The following is an 18,936-nucleotide window of genomic DNA, read 5'->3' on the forward strand; positions in this document are numbered from 1 at the left end:
GTATGCCCAGTCTGCCTTGTGAATTACATCCTGGCTCTGTAGTTCACGCTACAGAGGTGACATCTGCCTTGTTTGTAAGTGACAAGCAGAAGCTCACTTGCTGTGTGCTCCTGGATGTACTGGTTGTGATGAGTGGATTATTGCTGCCTAGGAATTGGTCTCACCAGACCAATAGGACAGGGATGCTGCTGGGGCTCTGTGGTATCTAAACCCAGGATCAGCTTAGCTGTCTCTACATCACATATCCACCCATCTCCCTTCTCCACAGTGAAAGTAAAGCTGCAGCACTCCTCCATCCCTGTGCTATGATCTGGCATGCGCCATGGGCTCTGCTTTCTCTCCTTGGCTTCTTGGTTGCGCTTCCTGGTGGTTTTGATTCACACTGGTGTTGGGAAGGCTTGGTATTATCTGCCTTCCACGTGTGGATCAGATAAATTCAGTGCAGCATTACTGCAGGTATAATACAGCCCTGCTACACCAAACACCACTTGAGAGGCAGCATCTTACAATCATGAGATGTTTGGTACGATTTATGTCTTGGGAAGAATTGAGATGGTCTGACAAAAGAATCCAACCATCTGGAATCACTTGCACGACAGCTCTTCATTTCTAAATCCCTAAGCATTAGATCCTAAAGTCTGTGTACACCCAAAAATCCCATTAACGTTGACCAGAGAAATGGCTGCAAACAATCTTGAAATGAGAATTTCTTCGTGCTAAAGGCAGGTTGAATTCCAAGTTTAAAGTAGCAATTGAGCTTTTTTTTTTTTGTTGCTTGATTAATCTGTTTTCTTTTCACATATTTAAAAGGAGCAAAAGTATCTTAAAATAAGTTAGGTGGGTTTTTAGTACCTTCACTGTTTTATGGAAATGGTTATTTTCTTTGGGGGTGGGGGGGAAGACGCAACAACTTTTCTCACACTGAACTTGTTAAAATAAGCATTCAACAATGAAAACACTCCAGTATAAAGTGAAAAATGTATATAGGTGTGATGCAGAGCATACAAAGCCCATCTGTTGGGAAAGCTTGCAATAACTGTTATCTGTTTGCTGTGGGAGCAGTGTTACTTTAAACAATGTGGTTGGTTGTTTTTTCTCGCATAATGGTGAATCCAAGGTCACATGTATAAGCTTTGTTTTAGAAACATGAGAAGCAGAAGCTTGTACTGTAACAAACAGCACATCCACTTGGAGGAGGACAACAGAACTAACAAGAACAAAACGTGCTGGAGGATACAGAGTTCGAGCTTCTCTTACCCGCTAGTTAGCAACGTGACACTGAAGAACCTGCACTGAGAAGAAATCAGAATGAATATTGGAATACTTGAAAATTATACAGATTAGTCCATCTTTAAAGGAAATTCGGAGGGCCTTGGCCGAAAAGCCAAATGACACTGAGAAAACAGTATTCTTGACTGTATTGTCTCCAGCTTCCTGATGTTCTGTAGCCACAACTTCTGATGCTCACACACAAATATGTAAAACTGAACTCTTCTAGACGTCAGTGAAATTCCTGCTTCTGCCGCTATCTCCCAATGCAAGACAGGCACAGCCAGTTGCCCTCCAGCTGTGACACAGCACCAGCTGACATGCCATATTGTCCACACCAACCCTCCAGCCGCAGTTCTCCATCCCTGTTCCTAGTAGCAATAGTAAATGTTCCAGCACAACTCTGAGCTCAGGTACATTGAAGTCTATGAAGTTTCCTAAACAGCTTTTAAGCCTTCACGCTGAAACCTGAAATCACTCATCTTTTACAATGGCATTTCTCACACAAAGAAGGTAAAAAAAAAAGGGAAAGAAAAAAATACATCAGCAGAATAGGCTCTTTGCTTCTTGTTCATTAAGTAATTAATAAGATCACGGGAAAAAACTCTGTGGAATTTCACAGGGATTAAAAAAGCAACAGAGAAGTTCATTGTGTTGGCAGTAGTTTTGAGTAGAACAAACTAACAGGTGAAGCTGTCAAGAGCTAACATCTCTTTGCTTTCAAGTTCTTGCTTGACCAGGCCCACCATTTATAATGCCATTTAAATAAAGCTCACTATGTTGAACGGGCACATGTGCTCAAGGCAACACCCGGATCTCAAGAATGTAAATTCATACTGAAGAGGCACATTACTTCCCTGAGTTTGCAGTGTCAAGTCTCTGAGCCAACCATCACACCCAAACATGTTTTGCCAGATAGTTTTCTCCTCCTACCTCAGCCAAACCATCCCCACCGCCCATGCCACTCTGCAGGTGCACAGGGTGTGTTGCCATAAACTGCAAGGCAACACAAACCATAGCGCTAAGCACATTTATCTTGTCTGGGCCTCCACCGCTGTGAGATACAAATCAAACTATCAGCAACATTTCCTGAAGGAAGCTCAATAGCATTCACTGCTCTGTCCTCACACTGGTGACAATATAACACGGAAAGGAGGACTGTGAAATACTTCTCTCAATCCAGAGCACTTTGATAACCCATTGCTTCAAAACCCTCTCTCTCACTACCTGCAGTCACAACAAAGGCAGCAAGTTACACATTTGCACTCTCTGAGCACAAGCACCTCACACATCTTCAGACCTTGAACCGAACTGCCAGGAATGCAAGACTGCAAACATTTCTAACTCCAGAATCCTCGTTAAACAGTTGTATAAACCCCATTAGGAAGAAAAGAAGCCTCTCTGGAACATGGTGTCATCCCCAGGGGACACATCTATGATAGAGAACAATATCTGTGTGCACACTAGTGCAGCTTCTTCCTTCCTTTCAAGCACCAGAGCATGACTGACATTTGACCGTTACAGAGTGGGGAAACCAACCAACCAACCAGCAAAACCAACAGAGGAACAGATGAAGCTATGGTGTAAGATAGAGGCCAGAGCAACACAGGGGAGGGTGGAAAGCCTGAGCAGTCGAACTAAGAGCTCTTGATCTGCTGGACACTTTGAGAAGTTGTCTAGTCCTGCCTGTACCAGGAAGACCTATGTACAGGGGAAGACACAGTCCAGGGCCCCTGCCACTATTCTGCCTTGCTGGACCCAGATTATACACGTAAGAATGTATGTGCTCAGCTACCGCACACTGAGCTTTGGGACAGTGTGACAGTCAAACCTGAGAGCCAAAACGAGAAGGGAAAAGAATGATCTAGCTTTGTAATTTGGCTAGCCAAGTTTGCAGGGACATAATTGCTCTGCTAAAAAGAGCTGCCAAAAGCAGTCCCATAGACACTGTCACATCTTGCAGTCCCTACTAAGCAGATGGCCCCCAAAATATTTGATAACTTTACTAGGCAACATTTCCACAAACATTTCAGTTGTTAGCACTGACTCACATCCCACCTCTCACTGCTTACAGCAGTCTCTGGGATTTTGGTTTTGATTTTACTCTGGGAGTGTAGATAGATCTGTGACCAGCTGTACCACCTCCTGAAAAACACATGAGCCTTGCAGGCAGCCTCAAGTCTCCCATGTGTACTCCATCCACAGAGTTAGATGCAACCTCACCTAGGTGTTTATGAAACTTATTTGCAGTAGACTGTATTGGTATAACTACGTACATCAGTGTGAAAGGCTCTGTGCATGCAGACAGCTCAGCAGACACTGTCTGATCCTAAGGCTGGCCCTCAAAACACAGTTGGTGCATTCAGTAGATTTTTATCAGGGAGAAAACCACAGCCAATGAGGTAATGGGAGTAAGAGTAGGATAGGAAAGCATCAATTTAGGTTTGAATTGGAAGTTACATTGAAAAGCCTACAGGATGTCATCAGAGCCTAGAAGTAATAGTTTTCCTCAACTGCAGATGTGAAGGGCTATCTCATGTGCAAAATGTTCTGTCAGCTTACATCTAAGACCCATCACTACAGTAGGTATTTGACTCTATCTTTGCTATACACTGACTTTGCAGTAACACTGAACAGTGAGCATCTTCCCCGTCCTAAGTAACAGAAGTTAGCAAAACAGTATTACTAATATTGTGTATTCCCAATTTCTGCTGCAGTCCTACTGTATGGATAATAAAGTCACAGCTGACTTCCACTCTAATCCTCTCACCTACAGTATGCTGTATTGTTCACACATCACTCAGTTAAATGGGTACCCTCAATGCCTGCTTCCAGGCAGCACGCATCTCCATGCCGCCCACTGTATTATGTAAATAACAGCCAGCTTGGCTTGTAATCACTAGAATAAATCCATTCAATCGGTGGTGAATGGAAGATAGGTGGTTCTGCACCCCCTCCTTTCAACACCGCCAGCATACAATTATTGGGTGGCTCAAAGACACTGATGAAAGCCAAGTTAATGAAGAACTACATTAAAAAAAAAAACAAAAAAAGGCAGGAGGAGGTTAAGAGGAGATCCCATATGTCTTAAAAGCACCACTAATGATTTGAAAGGCAAATTTCCTTTTGAAAGCAGGAAGTAATTTTAAAACAGCCACCAACACTGGAGAGAAGGGCAGAGCCCTGGCAATGGCCTCCAACAGACACAGGACAGGGTGACCTGATCCAGCCTAGCAGCAGCCAAGAAACTGGGAGGTGCCAGGAAGGGCACCAGCCTGTATGCAGACTGCAGAGAGCAACAGACAAAACCAAGAATCTTGGCAGAAGGATCCAGCAAAGAGCATAGGAAGTGCAACAGACTGCAGCTGGATACGCTGCTCCCAAGTAAGACAGGAAGGGCAGATGCTGCTTTGCTGCCCTGAGTTAGTAGGTTAAAACACTTGTGCAATCTGTCACTGGGACAAAGGTGACTGATGTCTGCTCATCCTTCCTTGCTTCTCCCGCCACCCGATGCCCTCCTGCCCCCCCAGATCCTGCTGCTATTACAGAACTTCCTCAGGAGAAGATGTCTGCGATGATTAACATGTAACAATGCTGGGAAGAGACACAGCACAGATCAGCAAGTAACACAAATTCAGTTTCTTAAGAAAACAGGACAGGAACAAAGTGCTCCGCGTGATTACTCTGAGCTTAAGCACATTCTCAAAAACGAAAGACTTTTACAGCTTGTGACTACATTTGCAGAACTATTCTACATTCCACCCTACTGAATGCCTGCACTGGATCAGAATCCCATCTCAGAGACCACTTGAAATACTGGTGCTTCAATAGTGCAGATAATACATTGTCAGACAGACCTGGGCCTGATACCTGCTGCTGTGTCAGCCAATGGCAAACATAAATAAGATGCAACAGCTACAGTTACAACCTTCAAATGTCCAAACACTCAAAGTCAATTTTGAAGGCTGATTTCTGTTCCAGACAATGGCTACTTATGGGCTCTGTTGTGCTTTCCTAATTGAAAAACAAAAGCTTTCTAAAAGCTCAGGTCAAGGAAAAAGGTGACTACAGAATGGGAACCAACAATGTAAGTACAAGGGAGGGGGGGAAAAGAAACTAAGACCACGATAAAGAACAGTATTTTATATATATAAAAATTTATTTAGGTGAAGTCACAAACATTTTCTTTTTTAAATTGATTTACAAACACTTCATGTTAAGCATATTATTGAAACCATCAAGAAAGTTAAAGGAGAGCAGATAACGGCAGTTGGTTGTAATTTTTGTCCTGAAACAACTAAAAGCATACCCTTACCATCAAGCGCGTTACTGGATCATAGTATTACCTTGATCATACTCCCTAGTATGCAAGGGGAAAGGAAAAGAAAACAAAATACAGAGATGTAAAACAATTAAACCATGAACAACTGAATGATTTTCCTGAACATCGGGCCACAAAAGTTTGGCCAGATGTTCAAGATTCTAACTATTCTATGAGGATAAAACGAGAACAATAATTTAGGTCAGCTATTAAATCTGTTCAACAACTTTGCCACGTGTACATGGGCTATAAATTACTTCTGGAAATGACAGCAATGGTTAAAGACTTCTTTTTTTAAGAGAAGAATGAAGAGGTGGTACTGAGCCTCACAGAATAATTCTGTCAACAACCTGAGTTATACCAGCTGTAGGATACTGTGTCAAGTCAAATACACATTTATGTTGTCAGTGAAATGGTAAAATTAACAGGTGTAACAAGACAAGTTAAGATTCATTTTTAAAGCAAATATAGTACACAGATTTATTGATTTCTTTTTGAAGTGTCCAGTCGTGATCTGCAAAGATCCAGGATTGCACACAAGTTTGCTCAAATGAGAAGGGTTAATCTGCGCATTAAATTGGCTTATACTCTCAAAGTAGTATTTTAGGGCAGGGCTCTCCTCCGGGAGACTGTTCCTGACCTCATTCAATCAACGTTCAATTTATTCACTCTCCTGAATCTTTGCCCTCTTTGGATAGTCTGTGACAAGTGCTGCGCTGCAGGAATTCCTGTTTTCCAGCAAACCGGCTTGCTCTGCAGGTTTGTAGTCCATTGTTACAATTGCTGATTGGGTAAAATGGAATTTCCTACGTCTTCTCTAGCACAGCTCGCAACGCAACAGAAGCAGAGGTAAAAGAATGCACTAGAATACCAGAGCTCCACTTAAACACCAACGGAGTCAGGCTGTTGGCACCAATAAGAAATTTGGTATTTAACAAATCTGTAAATATTTAAAAACCAAAGTTAGTCAGTATTATATATCAACTCACCCACTTATTCTGCTTGTCATTCCAACTGGTCTTCTGCTTTCACGGAGTCTGAAACAAAAAGAAAAATAAACTGAGAATTGTCCAAAGAGAACCCAAGCAATGAAATCTGTAGGAAGGAACCTCAGCTATCCTATAACACACACACCAATCTCACCGCTTTTAAACAAAAACGAGGGTTTCTCACTTTACCGAATGCAAAGCAAAGTTACAGCTCTCTACTCGCTCTCCAGGAATAACAACTGGCCTCGAATACATCCTTTCATTTGTATTGACTTTGTTTTTACTGGTTGACCTTCTGTGGAACTGTAAAACTAAAGAGACACAGACACTGCGACAAGCTGAAATGTAAGGAGCGTCCTGCTGAATGGGGAGATGAAATACAACCTGGCAGCCTAACGCTGACCTTTGAAGCCACGAAAACAAAGTCAATTCAAGCAATCCTGAAGAAAAAGTCTTTGTAAAGCATTTTCCCTTCCCCTTGGCAGTATGAAGGTAGAGAAGCTCAGATTCTGATCAAAACCTATTCTCCATAAAAGCCCATTCTAAAAATAAAAGCCCATTTAAATTAGAGAACTCTCTTGCCCAAACGTAAAGTCACAGCCTTTTATTCCTTTCAAGCAGTTACACAGCACAGAGCTCACAAGGAGCTGCGTGTAGGCAAAGGGGAAACCCACAGGTCACCTGGTGTTTCCCTCCTGCTGCCCTGCCAGTGACAAGCTCAAGCTTTATCCCAGGCCTAACCTCCATTTAACAGCTGCTCAGACAATTGTTTCAGTTAAGGACTTCTTTTAGAAAGAAGTGATAAAATACCCTGTGCCACCAATTAAAAATTGCTCTAATCATAGACAAGTAGTTGAGCCCACAACGAACAGCAGCTACACGGCCCTTACTTTTACTTTCCATTATGCTACTATAGCACTGTAGCTTTCACATTCAAGGCAATCATTAAGCTAAACGCTGGTATTTTGTAAACTAGCCAGCTAAAATAGCCAGCTTGTTTCTAACTCACACAGCTTCCAGGACCTTCTTTAAATGCAAGTAAAGTCAATGCCGACATTAAAATTAATTGGAAAATTTGGACAAAATTAAAGGAGATGGAGATGTCTCGGTGCCCAGCAGCAGCCACCTGGAGCTCTGCCCTGACAGAACAGCTATTGTGAGGGTTACAGTCTAGTTAACATTACAAAGTGAAGATCCTGTACAGGACAAGATGAAATACAAGAGGTATTTTCCACCTGGTGCTCACATAACATTGGTAGTAAAATAAAAACCGAGCTGCTGTTCTCAAGCATGGAGAAATCTAAACAAAGATATCAGAACAAGTTACGTAATCTGGAATGCCAAACACAGACAGCACCAAGGCCATGCACAGCGCTGGGATCTGTTACAGCATTCATTAAATGGTGTTGGTTTCCACTCCTTTCCACGCAGGTTGGCCCAAGAAGCTGCTAAGTAGAGAAGTCAGGAGTTGGTGCAACGCATTCAACACTTGCAGATAGCCTGAAAAACGCTGTCCCTTTCCAGATCAGACTGATTTAGCCACTGCTGAGTATCCTACTGTATCTGCTGAGCATAAGCCTTTGGAATGGCAAAGATTCTTCCTACAGGCCTAAAAAAAAAGAATAGCTGAGAAATAAATATGAGTAACCTAACAGAACCCTTCAACCATCATTCAACTGGCATAAAACTCAAATGTTTGGTGTCCAGTGTATGTCACACTATGGATTAGACAGATTCCAGCCACCGGTATCCTAAAAACATCAAAAGCTGCAGTACAACCCCAAATATAGACAGGCAGCACTCTTGTACCATGGGCGTTTGCTGTCACTGTTCAAATAGTTGGAAACAGCGTATTTGCCTGCGTATGTTTGGGGTTATGCCAATTCAGTGACACTTGATGCTTGTAACAAAAACAAGTCCTTGACAAAAACAACCCCCCCCTTGCTTCCCCTAATCACACACATTCCACAAAGCAGGCCAGAACTTGTGCACTAAACCTACAGAGGCTGAAACTCAACTACATCTCCAAATCAGGTTAAATTTGCAAGCTGCGGCCCTTCAAATTGAAGTTCCTCTTCACTGACACCCACTGGTTCCTGGCCACCCAAGCAGCTTGCAGCTACCGCATGCTCCCACAGTAACAGGCCTCTACTCTTTGTCTTAGGTACAATTTTATTGCTGAGAAAGCTATTTTTTTAAAGACAATTGAGGAAAAAAAAAAGAGGAAAAAAAGGAACCTTTCTTCTGATGCCTTATGGAAAACGGGATTACATCCCAGGGGAGAGAATGACTGGAACTTCCAATTCCTGAAGGGCAGAGCAATAGATACTGCAGCTATTTGCTGTGAGACCCTTTCCCAACAGTGCCCACCCCTCCACGCAGACACAGTCCAAGGTACCACAGGCCCAGACCGAAGCCCTCCATCGGCACAGGGATGGGGAGCATCCGCCCCAGCTCCCTTGGCCCCTTCTCTGCCCCTCTGAAGGGCAACATCAGAACCGGGGACGCACCCCGCTGCCTGCTGTCACACCTGGCTCTTCTCCTCCTTCCTGGGGCTCTGGGATGACGATGAAGGCGGTGGTTGTTGTGCCGGCGGAGCGGCCGGCGGCTCGTTGTCCATACGATTGTGCCTGCTGAGGAGCGACTTGAGAGGGGCCATCCACTTCATCCACAGGTCCAGGTCGACGTCGCCCCACGGCAGGTTGGGGTCCTTGGCCGCCCGCCGCCGGAAATCCTCGTCGTAGTTCATCCACGAGTTGCCCCCATAGGTGGCGTGCAGCTTACGGATGGTGTCCAGGTACTTGAACATGGCTCCGCAACGTGCCGGGTGCTTCTCGCACACCACGCTGGCGTACACCAGAAAGGCCGACACCCACTGGTCCAGCGTGTCCCCCGGGTGCGGGCTGTGCTCGGGGGTCAGCTCTGTGTGGAGCAAGGAAAACAGGTCAATGAACTCCCCCCGCCAGATGCGCTCCTTGGTGGCCTTGGCCAGCTGGTAGCCCAGGGGCCGCCGCAGCCCCACGTAGGGGGTGGCCGCCGCTTCCGCCGTGGGGGGCGGGGGTGCGGGCGCGGGCGCCTTCGCGGGCGCCGCCGCTGCAGCCGCCACCGCCTCGCCCTGCCCCGCCGCCGCGACCGACGCCGACGCCGCCGCCGCCGGGTCCCCGGCCGCGCTGTTCGCCACCACCGCCGCCGATGCCGCCGACGCCGCCGCCTCGGCGCACGGGCTGGCCGCCGCCGCCGCCGCCCCCAGCGCGGCCTGCCGCTCCAGCCAGCGCGGATTCACGTAGACGGTCCGCAGGCGCGGCGCGGCCCCGGCAGCCGCCGCCGCCGCCCTCGCCGCTCCCTCGGCGCCCGGCTGCAGGCGCAGCACGGCCAGGGCGGCGGGCGCGCAGGCGGGCAGGTCGCTACCGTCCCTCCGCGGGGCCGGCTGGGCCGCCGCCGGCACCTGGAGCAGCGCGGGCGCCGCCCAGGGCGGGGAGCCGCCCCTAGGCCCGGCCGCCGCCGCCAGCGCTTCTAGGCCCGGGAGGCCGAGCCGCGAGCCGGGCGCCACGGCGCCGAGCACCCATCGGGTCTCGGCCACCGCGCTGCGGTCCCGGGGGCTCCGAGACCTCCCCTCCTCCCGACGCCCGGCGAGCGCCGTCCCCAACGTCAGGGGGGCCGCGGTTCCGGCCCGGCGCCGACGGCGGCTCCGCCGCCTCCCACGTGGCATCGGCGCGGCGGCTCCGGGCAGCGCACGCGGCGGGGGGCGGGGGCTGCGGGCCGCGGGCGGAGCGGGGCGGGGCCGGAGTGGGACGGGGCGGGGCGGCCGAGAGAGGCCGGGGCCGAGGCCTGAGACTGGGCCGCGGCTGGACCGGGGGTGGCTTTAGCCCGCTCCTTCGCCGGCAGCGAGACCGGAGGGGCACGTCACAGTGCGGCCCGCGCCTCCGGCGTAGGCTCCGTTCTGCGCTGCCGGCCGCAACGCAACGCGGCCTCACCCGGCCCGGCAGCTCCGGTGTAACTCGCCGACCGGCACCGGCACCAGGACCCTGTCGAACGGGTCCGGAGGCGTTACTGTCTTATGGAACGAATATCCAGCGCCCTTGTCCTGGGGATTTTTAACGGGTTTACGTTATGCAGCATTTTGGTGATGGGCGCATGGAAAATCACAGAGAAGTCATGAAGTATGTGACTGTTTAGATAGTTAATAGGACACTCCAAAAGTAATGCTTCTTATTTATTACTGTAGAAACCACAACTGATTCAGAGAACACAGTAACACTGTTTCATAGTCCACACCTTTGATGTTCTAGTGGTTGGCAGGTTGGAACTGGATGATCCTTAAGGTCATAGAATCACAGAATGACCCAGGTTGGAAGGGACCTCAAGGATCATGTAGTTCCAACCCCCCTGCCTGGCAGGGCCACCAAACATACACCTTTACTAGATCAGGTTGCCCAGGGCCCCGTCCAACCTGGCCTTGAACACCTCCAAGGACGGGACATCCACAACCTCCCTGGGCAACCTGTTCCAGGGCCTAACCACTCTCCTAGTAAATAACTTGCTTAAGTTAAAGAACTTAAAGGTCCTCTCCAACTGAACCCATTCTTATCATTCTATGATTCATCTGCACTTCCATGTCAGACTGCCCCTCTGCTGCCTGTCTGTCACACACCAACAAAATGTAATGGGATATTGGTGGGAAGGATCAGCCTCTACACTCATGCTACCAACATCCACCTCTGATGTTGTGGGCCGCTGTCATAAAAGCCAAGATGTTACTTTTGGAGCAGCCCTTGTTATCCGATAGCAACTGCTCTTGTGGGGGCACCCATAGGCCATTCCTCCTCCAGGCCTCATCTAGTGCTGCCCCATGGGCTCCTCCATGGCTGTGTGGGGAGACAGGCTCCATGTGGTGCCCATAGGCCTCTCCTGGGCTGCAGAGTGCCTGGGCTGCTCTGTGTCTGGAGCACCTCCTGCCCACTGACCTTCATGCCTATGGGATTGTTCCTCTCATTTACTCACTCCTCTGAGAGGTACTGAAGATGTCTGAGTGATGGACCTGCACAGTCCTATGCCAAGTACAAAACAGAGGAACATGATGTCTTCACAGGAAAACACGGCCAATTTCCCATTCTACTCATGTCAAATCACTTGTTGGCATGGCACAGTTACATACATCTCACCAAGTAAGAAAAAAAAGTAAGGTTAAAAGCAATTGTAAAGATATGGTTTACTGTAGCTTCATGTTTGGTCAAAAGCCACAGTGTGATTCAATTTGGTAGGGTTCACATGAGGTCTTCTGTCCAACCTGCTTAAATAAAGGTCACAACTGAAGTAAGACAAAATTTCCCAGTGCCTTGTCCAGGTGGGTCTCAGAAACTCTCAGTGATAGGAAACCCACAATCTCTCAAGCCAATTAGTGCTTAATAAGCCTCAGTGATTTCCCCTCCCCATAGATCCAGTCCTATTCCAGTTTATGACTCCTATCTGTCATCCACTCTGCACTCCAGTACAGAGCCTAACTCCACTTTCTTTATAACCCCCTTGCAGATATTGGAAGTCTGCTGTCAGGCTCCCCTTCCCCAGGCTGAACAAGCCCAGTTTTCCTAGCACCTTGAGCCCAGCTGTCCTCATAGCCCTTCATGGGATCTGCTGAAGTTTATCAGTGTTCCTTGTATAGGGTATTCCAGTCAATTCCCGATTGAAGTCATCCCAACACAGCCCTCATTTATTTTTCATCTGCCTTGGAAATCTGGAGAAGTCTGAGTTAGGAAGGGGAAAAAAGTTAATGTAATCTTTTTGGACTTCAGCAAAGCTTTCAATACTGTAAGTATATAAAACCAAGGCAAAAAGTTCATTTTCAGACAAAAAACCTCCACATATTTGGAAATATCAATAAAACCACGATTCCCTTTGAAGGCGGATGGGCCAGCACACACCGCTGTTGCTGCTGAGCTTGAAATAAAAGCACGAAGCGCTCTGCTCCCTCTATCGATCAAAGCAGGAATTGCTGCCACCGAGCCCTCCCCGCGCAGCTCCGGGATGCCCGGGAGGACACCGCAGGCCCGTCCCGGGGTTGGATGGGACCGAAGGGGGGAAATAACTTGGAGATGTGTTCAAGGGATTTTTATCAAGATGGTTTTTGAGGGGATTGTGGAGATGGTGGTTTCTCGGGTAAAATGGAAGGAAGGATGCTTAAGCCCCAAAGAACCTGCTGCTGTGGCTTCCAGCAAGAGGGCAGGAGTCAGATCCTGCGGCCCAGGGACCGCTCCCTGCACTGCAGAGCGGGGTGGGGGCTGATGACCTTTGATAGCAGCGTTTCTTCACGCTTTGGAGTTTCTTAAGTTTCACCCGTTAAAGGTTTCCTTGTTTGTGCCTGGAGAGACAGCAGGGAAAGTCTCTACAGAGGACAGGGCAGGTTTGTTTGTCCCGGTGAGGCTTAGCTTCATCGATCCCAGCCCTTTTTGCTGCTGCTGTGACCTCCCAGCAGAAGGGTTATGGTGCCGGGGTTATCCGTGCAGCCGGGGCACTGATGCCCATACAGCTCTGTTGTGTTACAGGGACATCGCACAGTGTGCACTCAAGCAGGTGCTTGTAGGGGTCAGATAAAGGAGAGCAATGTGGCACAGGATGGGAGGCGTGGACCTGAATGCCTGCGCGGGTCGGGACCGACGGCCGACCGGCAGCACTCCGGCGCACACCGCTCCCGGGGGCTCCGGCTCTCCGCCGCTCTCTGCGGGGCTGAACGCGGCCGCACGAGGGGAGAACGGAGACGGGGGGCAACCTGGGAGCCGCCGCCTCGACGTGGGTAGTACCCCGGGACGGGACCCCGAGCCGGGCGGGACCCGAGAGGAGGCGAGCGATCCCCAGCGCGTCGCGGCCGCGGGGGGAGTGACTCTGGCGGGCAGCGGCGGGCTGAGATAAAAGCTCCGAGGCTGCCTCCTTCCCACCCCTTTGCTCTCGTAACTTTTTTTTTTTTTTCTTTTTTTTTTTTTTTTTTTCCTCCCTCCCTCCTCTCCCAGCAAAGGGACGCGGTTGCGGAGGCAGCCCGGAGCAACCCCGGCACGGACGCCTCCGCCATGAGCCCGCAGCTGCCGCCGTCGGACCGCTCCGCCTGGGGCTGAGAGCGAGCCCGGAGCTCCCGGGAGCCCCGTCCGTCCCCGCCGCGTCCGGGGCAGCGGCCTCCGCGATGTCGGCGCAGAGCCTGCTGAGCAGTGTCTTCTCCTGCTCCTCCCCGGCCGCCGCCGCCCCCGCCGCCGCCAAGAGCCTCTCGAAGCGGAGGCTCCGCCAGACGCGGAGCCTCGACCCCGCCATCATCGGCGGCGCCCAGGAGGAGGGCGAGGGCGCGGGCCGGGCTCCCCGGGCGAGAGCCGCCGGCAGCCCCCCGGGAGAACCTCGCGCTCCCCGAGGCTCCTCCGCCTCCACGCCCAGCTCCCCGCTGGAGCGCTCGCCTCCGAGCAGCGCGCTCTTCGACGGCGGCAGCCCCCGCGGCAAGCGGAGCCCCGGCCGCGAGCCGCCCTTCCTGCCGCGCGCTCCATCGGCCTCGGCGCTCAGCGGCCCCGGCGCCGCCAACAGCATCTTCTCGTCGCCCCGCCGCTGGCTGCAGCAGCGCAAGGGACAGCCCTCGCCGCCCGGCTCGCGTCCCGCCGCCTACGTCGTGCGCAAGTCCGAGGTAGGCCCGCCCCGCCGCGACCCCCGCCCGCCCCGCGGGGCCGCCCCGCTCGCGTCCTCCCCTCTCGAGTCCGGGGCGCCGTCGGGGTGGGAGCGGGGAGCGCGTTCGGAGCGCACACCGGGAGCTTCGTGCCGTCCCGTCCTGGCTTCGCACCTCCTAAACGGGGATGCGCGAGGGCTCCCGGAAAGATAGAGGAATTGCTTTGAATGCTCATCATGCCTTGCTTTTATTTGATGCCTCACGTGTGTCAAGAACCACGCGAGGAGCGATCGTATTCCAAGACAAACCCAACTGAGCAATGCAAATATCTATTCCTTTCACTTGGGTGACTTCAGCTCTGGATTGCCGACACAGTGCCATGGACATAAGTACGTTCAAGGAATGCAACACTGCTCCTTGATAGCTCTGCTTTGCGTGGTGAGCAGTGGGTGATGGCACTTGCAAGTGTGAGGTGCCCAGGTACACCGTGGGGCTGGGCAAGGGACAAGAAGTGTTAACAACGTAAGTCTTCCTGTGTGGAATTTCCCAAATCCAAAGCTTTGAACACATGTCTCAGGTCTCTGGGTGCAAGCAGGTCTCTCTTCACTGCTTCCATACAAAGATGTCATGAGCCAACCTGGAAGGAGGTTCTACCTGGGTCTCTTCTCCCAGGTAACAGCAATAGGATGAGGGGGAATGGCCTCAAGCTGTGGTTCAGGTTGGATATCAGGGAACAAGGAGCAGCGAGTGCCAGTGTTTGTGGCCTGTCTGCAGGCCTGCAGTGAAGCAGCAGTGTCACTGCAGTGTTACTGCTGTCACCATCACAGCAGTGTCCTTCTGGGGAAGGACAATTATTCTTAGTTCCCATCAGATTTCAGTTGTACTTTGAAGACATTTTCCTCTTCTGCTTACGAAATTAAATCTATTACGGTTATTATGTTTTCATTAAATGTTTTATAAGGTTAAGCGACTGTTTAAGCGTACTAGATATCATGGAAAAACGTGATAAAAATATGGACGGTTACCTTATGGCCTTGCTTCTGCCAACATGTCATCACATATGGATGTTTAGCCATGCATGCGTTATTGTACAAGTGAAGGATGCAGTGTTTCACAGCTCTCTCATGGTGAGAAGCCCAGCAAATCTCAGTAGCAGTAGCTCTGCATGGAGTCTCATTCAGCCTTCTGCCTTGGGAAAGGAAAATGATAGCTAATGATATGAATGTAATTCATCAGTGTCTTGCTGACCAGGGGAGGCTCCGGTGTCTCTCAGATGAGGGCATGGGTCAGAGCTACTACCTGCCTGCAATGTCAGCACAACAGCACAAGTTTGACTGTTACTATGTAACTTCTGGTTGAGTCTTACCTAGTGGTAATTTAGAGCGTGGCAGTAGGTGCTCAACACCTTGACTCATGAGCAATGTTTGCTATCTGTTCTGATATGTGTGGGCTGCCTACAGCCAAGAGAGAAGGAAGGCAGTCTGCTGTTCATTAATATAACAATATTTATAGAATTATTTTAATGGACTGCCTCCTCAGCCTTTACTCTTTTGTGACTACTCCTATTTGTTGGTGTCGGTTGCCACAGTCTATCCATGCTGTATCTTTAGCATGACATTGGCCTTGTGTTTTTTACTTCATTGTTTCTGCATTTCCCTGTGTGTGCTGTGTGTGGCTTGCTTTGGTGAGTTGCTCTGGAATTGCATCCCCATCAGCTGGAGTATTTGTCCATGGAGAGGAATCACATGGAATGAATTAAACCACTATCAGCACTAGCTGATCTGTTTGCCATAATAATCTCCGAGGTGATATGTAGCTGGTTTAAAGGAGAGCTCAGTGTCAATTCCATGTACTTAGCCTTAAGCACCTTCAGACCTAATCCAGATGTTCTTCTATACGGATGGAAGAGAAGTTCAAACTAATCCCTATGTAGAGCCCTCATTAACTGCCCAGGGGGCAAAATGGGAATCTGGTGAGTTTAAAGGGATTTTGACACCTTGTTTTATTGGTCTTCGATCAAACATGTGAAACACCGGACACTTCCCCACCCCCAGAATTGGTAATCTCCATTTTTCCCCCTGAGGACTGGTTATTTAGTGACTTGGAGGGTTTTTGTTTTTTAAAGTAAAATACTTCATCTACTGGTATTTACTGCTGAATTGTTTGCTTTGCTTTCTTCCATAAGACACCCTAAGCCACTAGATGCAACAGATTAATTCCAGCCTAAGTCCATCCTGCTCAGTGTTGTTGGAGTTTTACAGCTGCCAAATCTGGCGGGCAGAAGTACTGTGGGTCTTGTATGAAGAGGAATGCCATGAGAAGTAACTAAATATATTCAACGTTTCTGAGTTGGCAGATGTACTCTTTCCATTCCCAACTAAATTACGTCCAAGGACATTTGGTGAGAATGTGGGAACTGACAGCTAGGACAGACAGAACTGTCACCACGTGTGCATTGCTTGAGTAATGGGAAAGGAACTTGTGGAAATAATAGAAATTAGTCTGAAAAGTCATCTTGAGCAGCTTCTAAAATACCAACAACCCAGACTGCTGTATTGACTTCATGATGGAGCTGCTGCACACAGAGTTGTGCAGGCTGTCCTGTATGATGGGCACTGCAGCTGAGACAGCTGCAGGCAGAGGGCTCAGCATTAGTCACCCTTCTGTGTCGTGGTGGTGGTTTCAGTATGGTGGTGTCAAGCATGTGATTTTGTCCTTCCAGATGTGAGCACTACTCTGGAAGAGTGGTCAGGCACTGGAATGGGCTGCCCAGGGAGGTGGTGGAGTCAACGACCCTGGAAGTGTTCAAGGAACATTTGGACGTTGTGTTGAGGGACATGTTTAGTGAGAACTATTGGTGATGGGTAGATGGTTGGGCTGGATCATCTTGTAGGTCTTTTCCAACTTGGTGATTAAGCAGTTCTGTGTGATTCTGTGAGTATGGTGATGAAAACCAGCCCTGAGCAAGTAGGGCTGAATACTCATTCTGGTGTGGCAGAAACTAGATGGTATCAGTATCAGAGCTGCAGAGTGGATGTGTTAATATGAAAATACTAGTTAGTGAAAATTAAAGCTGTAATAACAATACTGCCTTATTAAATATGAAGGCGCTCCTATTTAATTTTCTGGTTTTGTGGCAAGAGCATGAGAGTGTTTGGGAATGTGAGGATCACTGGAATTAAGCTGTTCTAAACTGTGCATGTTGAACATCATGGATTCCTCAGATTTTTGACTGAACTGTGTAATTGGGTGGTGGAAGAAGAGGCCAAATATTCCATCTACTTTTGGAAAATTAAAAGGGAGCAACAAAGAGATAAGGGCAAGATTCAGACCTCATCAGAAGTTGATCCTGATATTCGTCATCCAACTTTGCAGTCTAACAGAGTACTCAAGTGTGTGCCTTACTTTGTGTGCATGCTGCTGCTTGAAACAGACTATCAGGTAGGGAGCAAAGGCTGTAGTTAATCACTCAGTCATAGGAATTTCGTTTAGTTCATTTCTCTTTAAAATTCCCTGTTCATTGTTTTGTACGTGTTTTTAAGCAGTGCCTGTTCCAAATATTTTCTATTATTCTTATTTATTCTTATTTATTCTTATCCTTCAGGAATAATATGTACCTATGGAGATGTATACTCATGCTTTTTGACCAAGTTTCAGTTTTTCCAAGGTATTTACGGACTGTCTGTTTAAGGTTCTGTACCTGTTCCACTCTGGCTATTGGCACGGTGATACTCAATCCCAGAGAGGGTTAAGAGTGTTTTGGAGGATCTGATGAACTTCCAGTGCTTGATATGAGCATCAAGCACCACATCATCACGCTGGAATCAGGTGTTGGGTACCTGTTCTTGCTTTTGGAGCTGTGCATGCCAGGTGCTGTGTCACTGGCCCATAAATAGAAACTCCAGTTATCCACTCTAAAGCTGTCATCCATGGGTCATCATCTTCACAGTCCTGACAAAGGGAACAGTTTGCATGAACTTTCCAAGGCGTGAGACCAAAACTAGATTTTCTGGATCTCCTCAGTTGCTGCTGCTCTCTCTCTGTATTTTCTCAAAGCAAACGTTTAAGGTATTCCCCAACAAGGGCTTTTTGATGGCTTAAGGTCAAAATGTGATTTATGAGCATTGTTCTTAGCAAAGGTGTGTAGGGGTGCTGAGTCCCATGCAGAACCTCTCATTGTGCTGTGAGCACTGAGCACCTGATGGGACTTGGATAAATTTTGCTTGCCTCCTTTTTTCCTGCTCATTTATGATTTCTTGCTCCATGCACCCTGACTTGCTTAGATTGATTGTACCTTTTATCCATTTCCCGTTGTCCTCATTACATATATTTTCAGATTAATGTTCATACCAAACAATAAAAGGGAAGATAATGTGGTTTTGTTTGTTTGTTTGTTTGTTTGTTTGTTTGTTTTCATCACCCAAAGTCTGTATTAAGACTTGCTTTAGTGTAGCTCCAGGTATTATTTGGGTTGGCCAAGTCAAATGTTAACAAGTCCCTTTGTTCTCACAAATGATTTGTCGCATAAATAGATGGAAAGGTTTTCAGCAAAGTGCAGAGTATGATACAGACTTTCCTAACAAGCGTAAGATTCAGACTGTATTGAATAAATTGGGAATGCAGGCTGCAAATACACAAAGTGATTTTGCATGGCGTGACTGACATTACTTTTGCACAGTATCATTCTTGTCTAAAGGATTTGATTTTCAATGATACAACTGTACCTC

General features: G+C 48.5%; 2 protein-coding genes across 2 annotated transcripts in view; one reads left to right on the forward strand and one right to left on the reverse strand.

Annotated features, from left to right (window-relative positions):
* Positions 1-5,405: 5,405 nt before the first annotated feature.
* Positions 5,406-10,288, reverse strand: LOC107305849 (skin secretory protein xP2-like). Its single transcript, XM_015848474.2, has 3 exons — positions 9,110-10,288; positions 6,580-6,627; positions 5,406-6,493 (listed from the first exon to the last, which is right to left on the reverse strand). Exons 1-2 carry the CDS (start codon positions 10,286-10,288, stop codon positions 6,619-6,621), a joined length of 1,188 nt encoding a protein of 395 aa, XP_015703960.1. The 3' UTR covers positions 5,406-6,493; positions 6,580-6,618.
* A 3,322-nt stretch (positions 10,289-13,610) lies between these two features.
* Positions 13,611-18,936, forward strand: part of ARHGAP6 (Rho GTPase activating protein 6) — a 281,800-nt gene continuing 276,474 nt past the window's right edge. Inside the window, exon 1 of the mRNA XM_015887037.2 lies at positions 13,611-14,230. Within this exon, the coding sequence (XP_015742523.1) occupies positions 13,748-14,230 (483 nt within the window). The 5' untranslated portion in view covers positions 13,611-13,747. The remainder of the gene's footprint in view (positions 14,231-18,936) is intronic.

Source organism: Coturnix japonica, chromosome 1, assembly GCF_001577835.2.
Source record: "Coturnix japonica isolate 7356 chromosome 1, Coturnix japonica 2.1, whole genome shotgun sequence".
In the NCBI taxonomy this organism is placed as follows: domain Eukaryota; kingdom Metazoa; phylum Chordata; class Aves; order Galliformes; family Phasianidae; genus Coturnix; species Coturnix japonica.

Bases quoted from the DNA above. Each gene is read 5' to 3' on its own strand.
- LOC107305849 (XM_015848474.2), bottom strand. From the start codon at position 10,288: ATGCCACGTGGGAGGCGGCGGAGCCGCCGTCGGCGCCGGGCCGGAACC.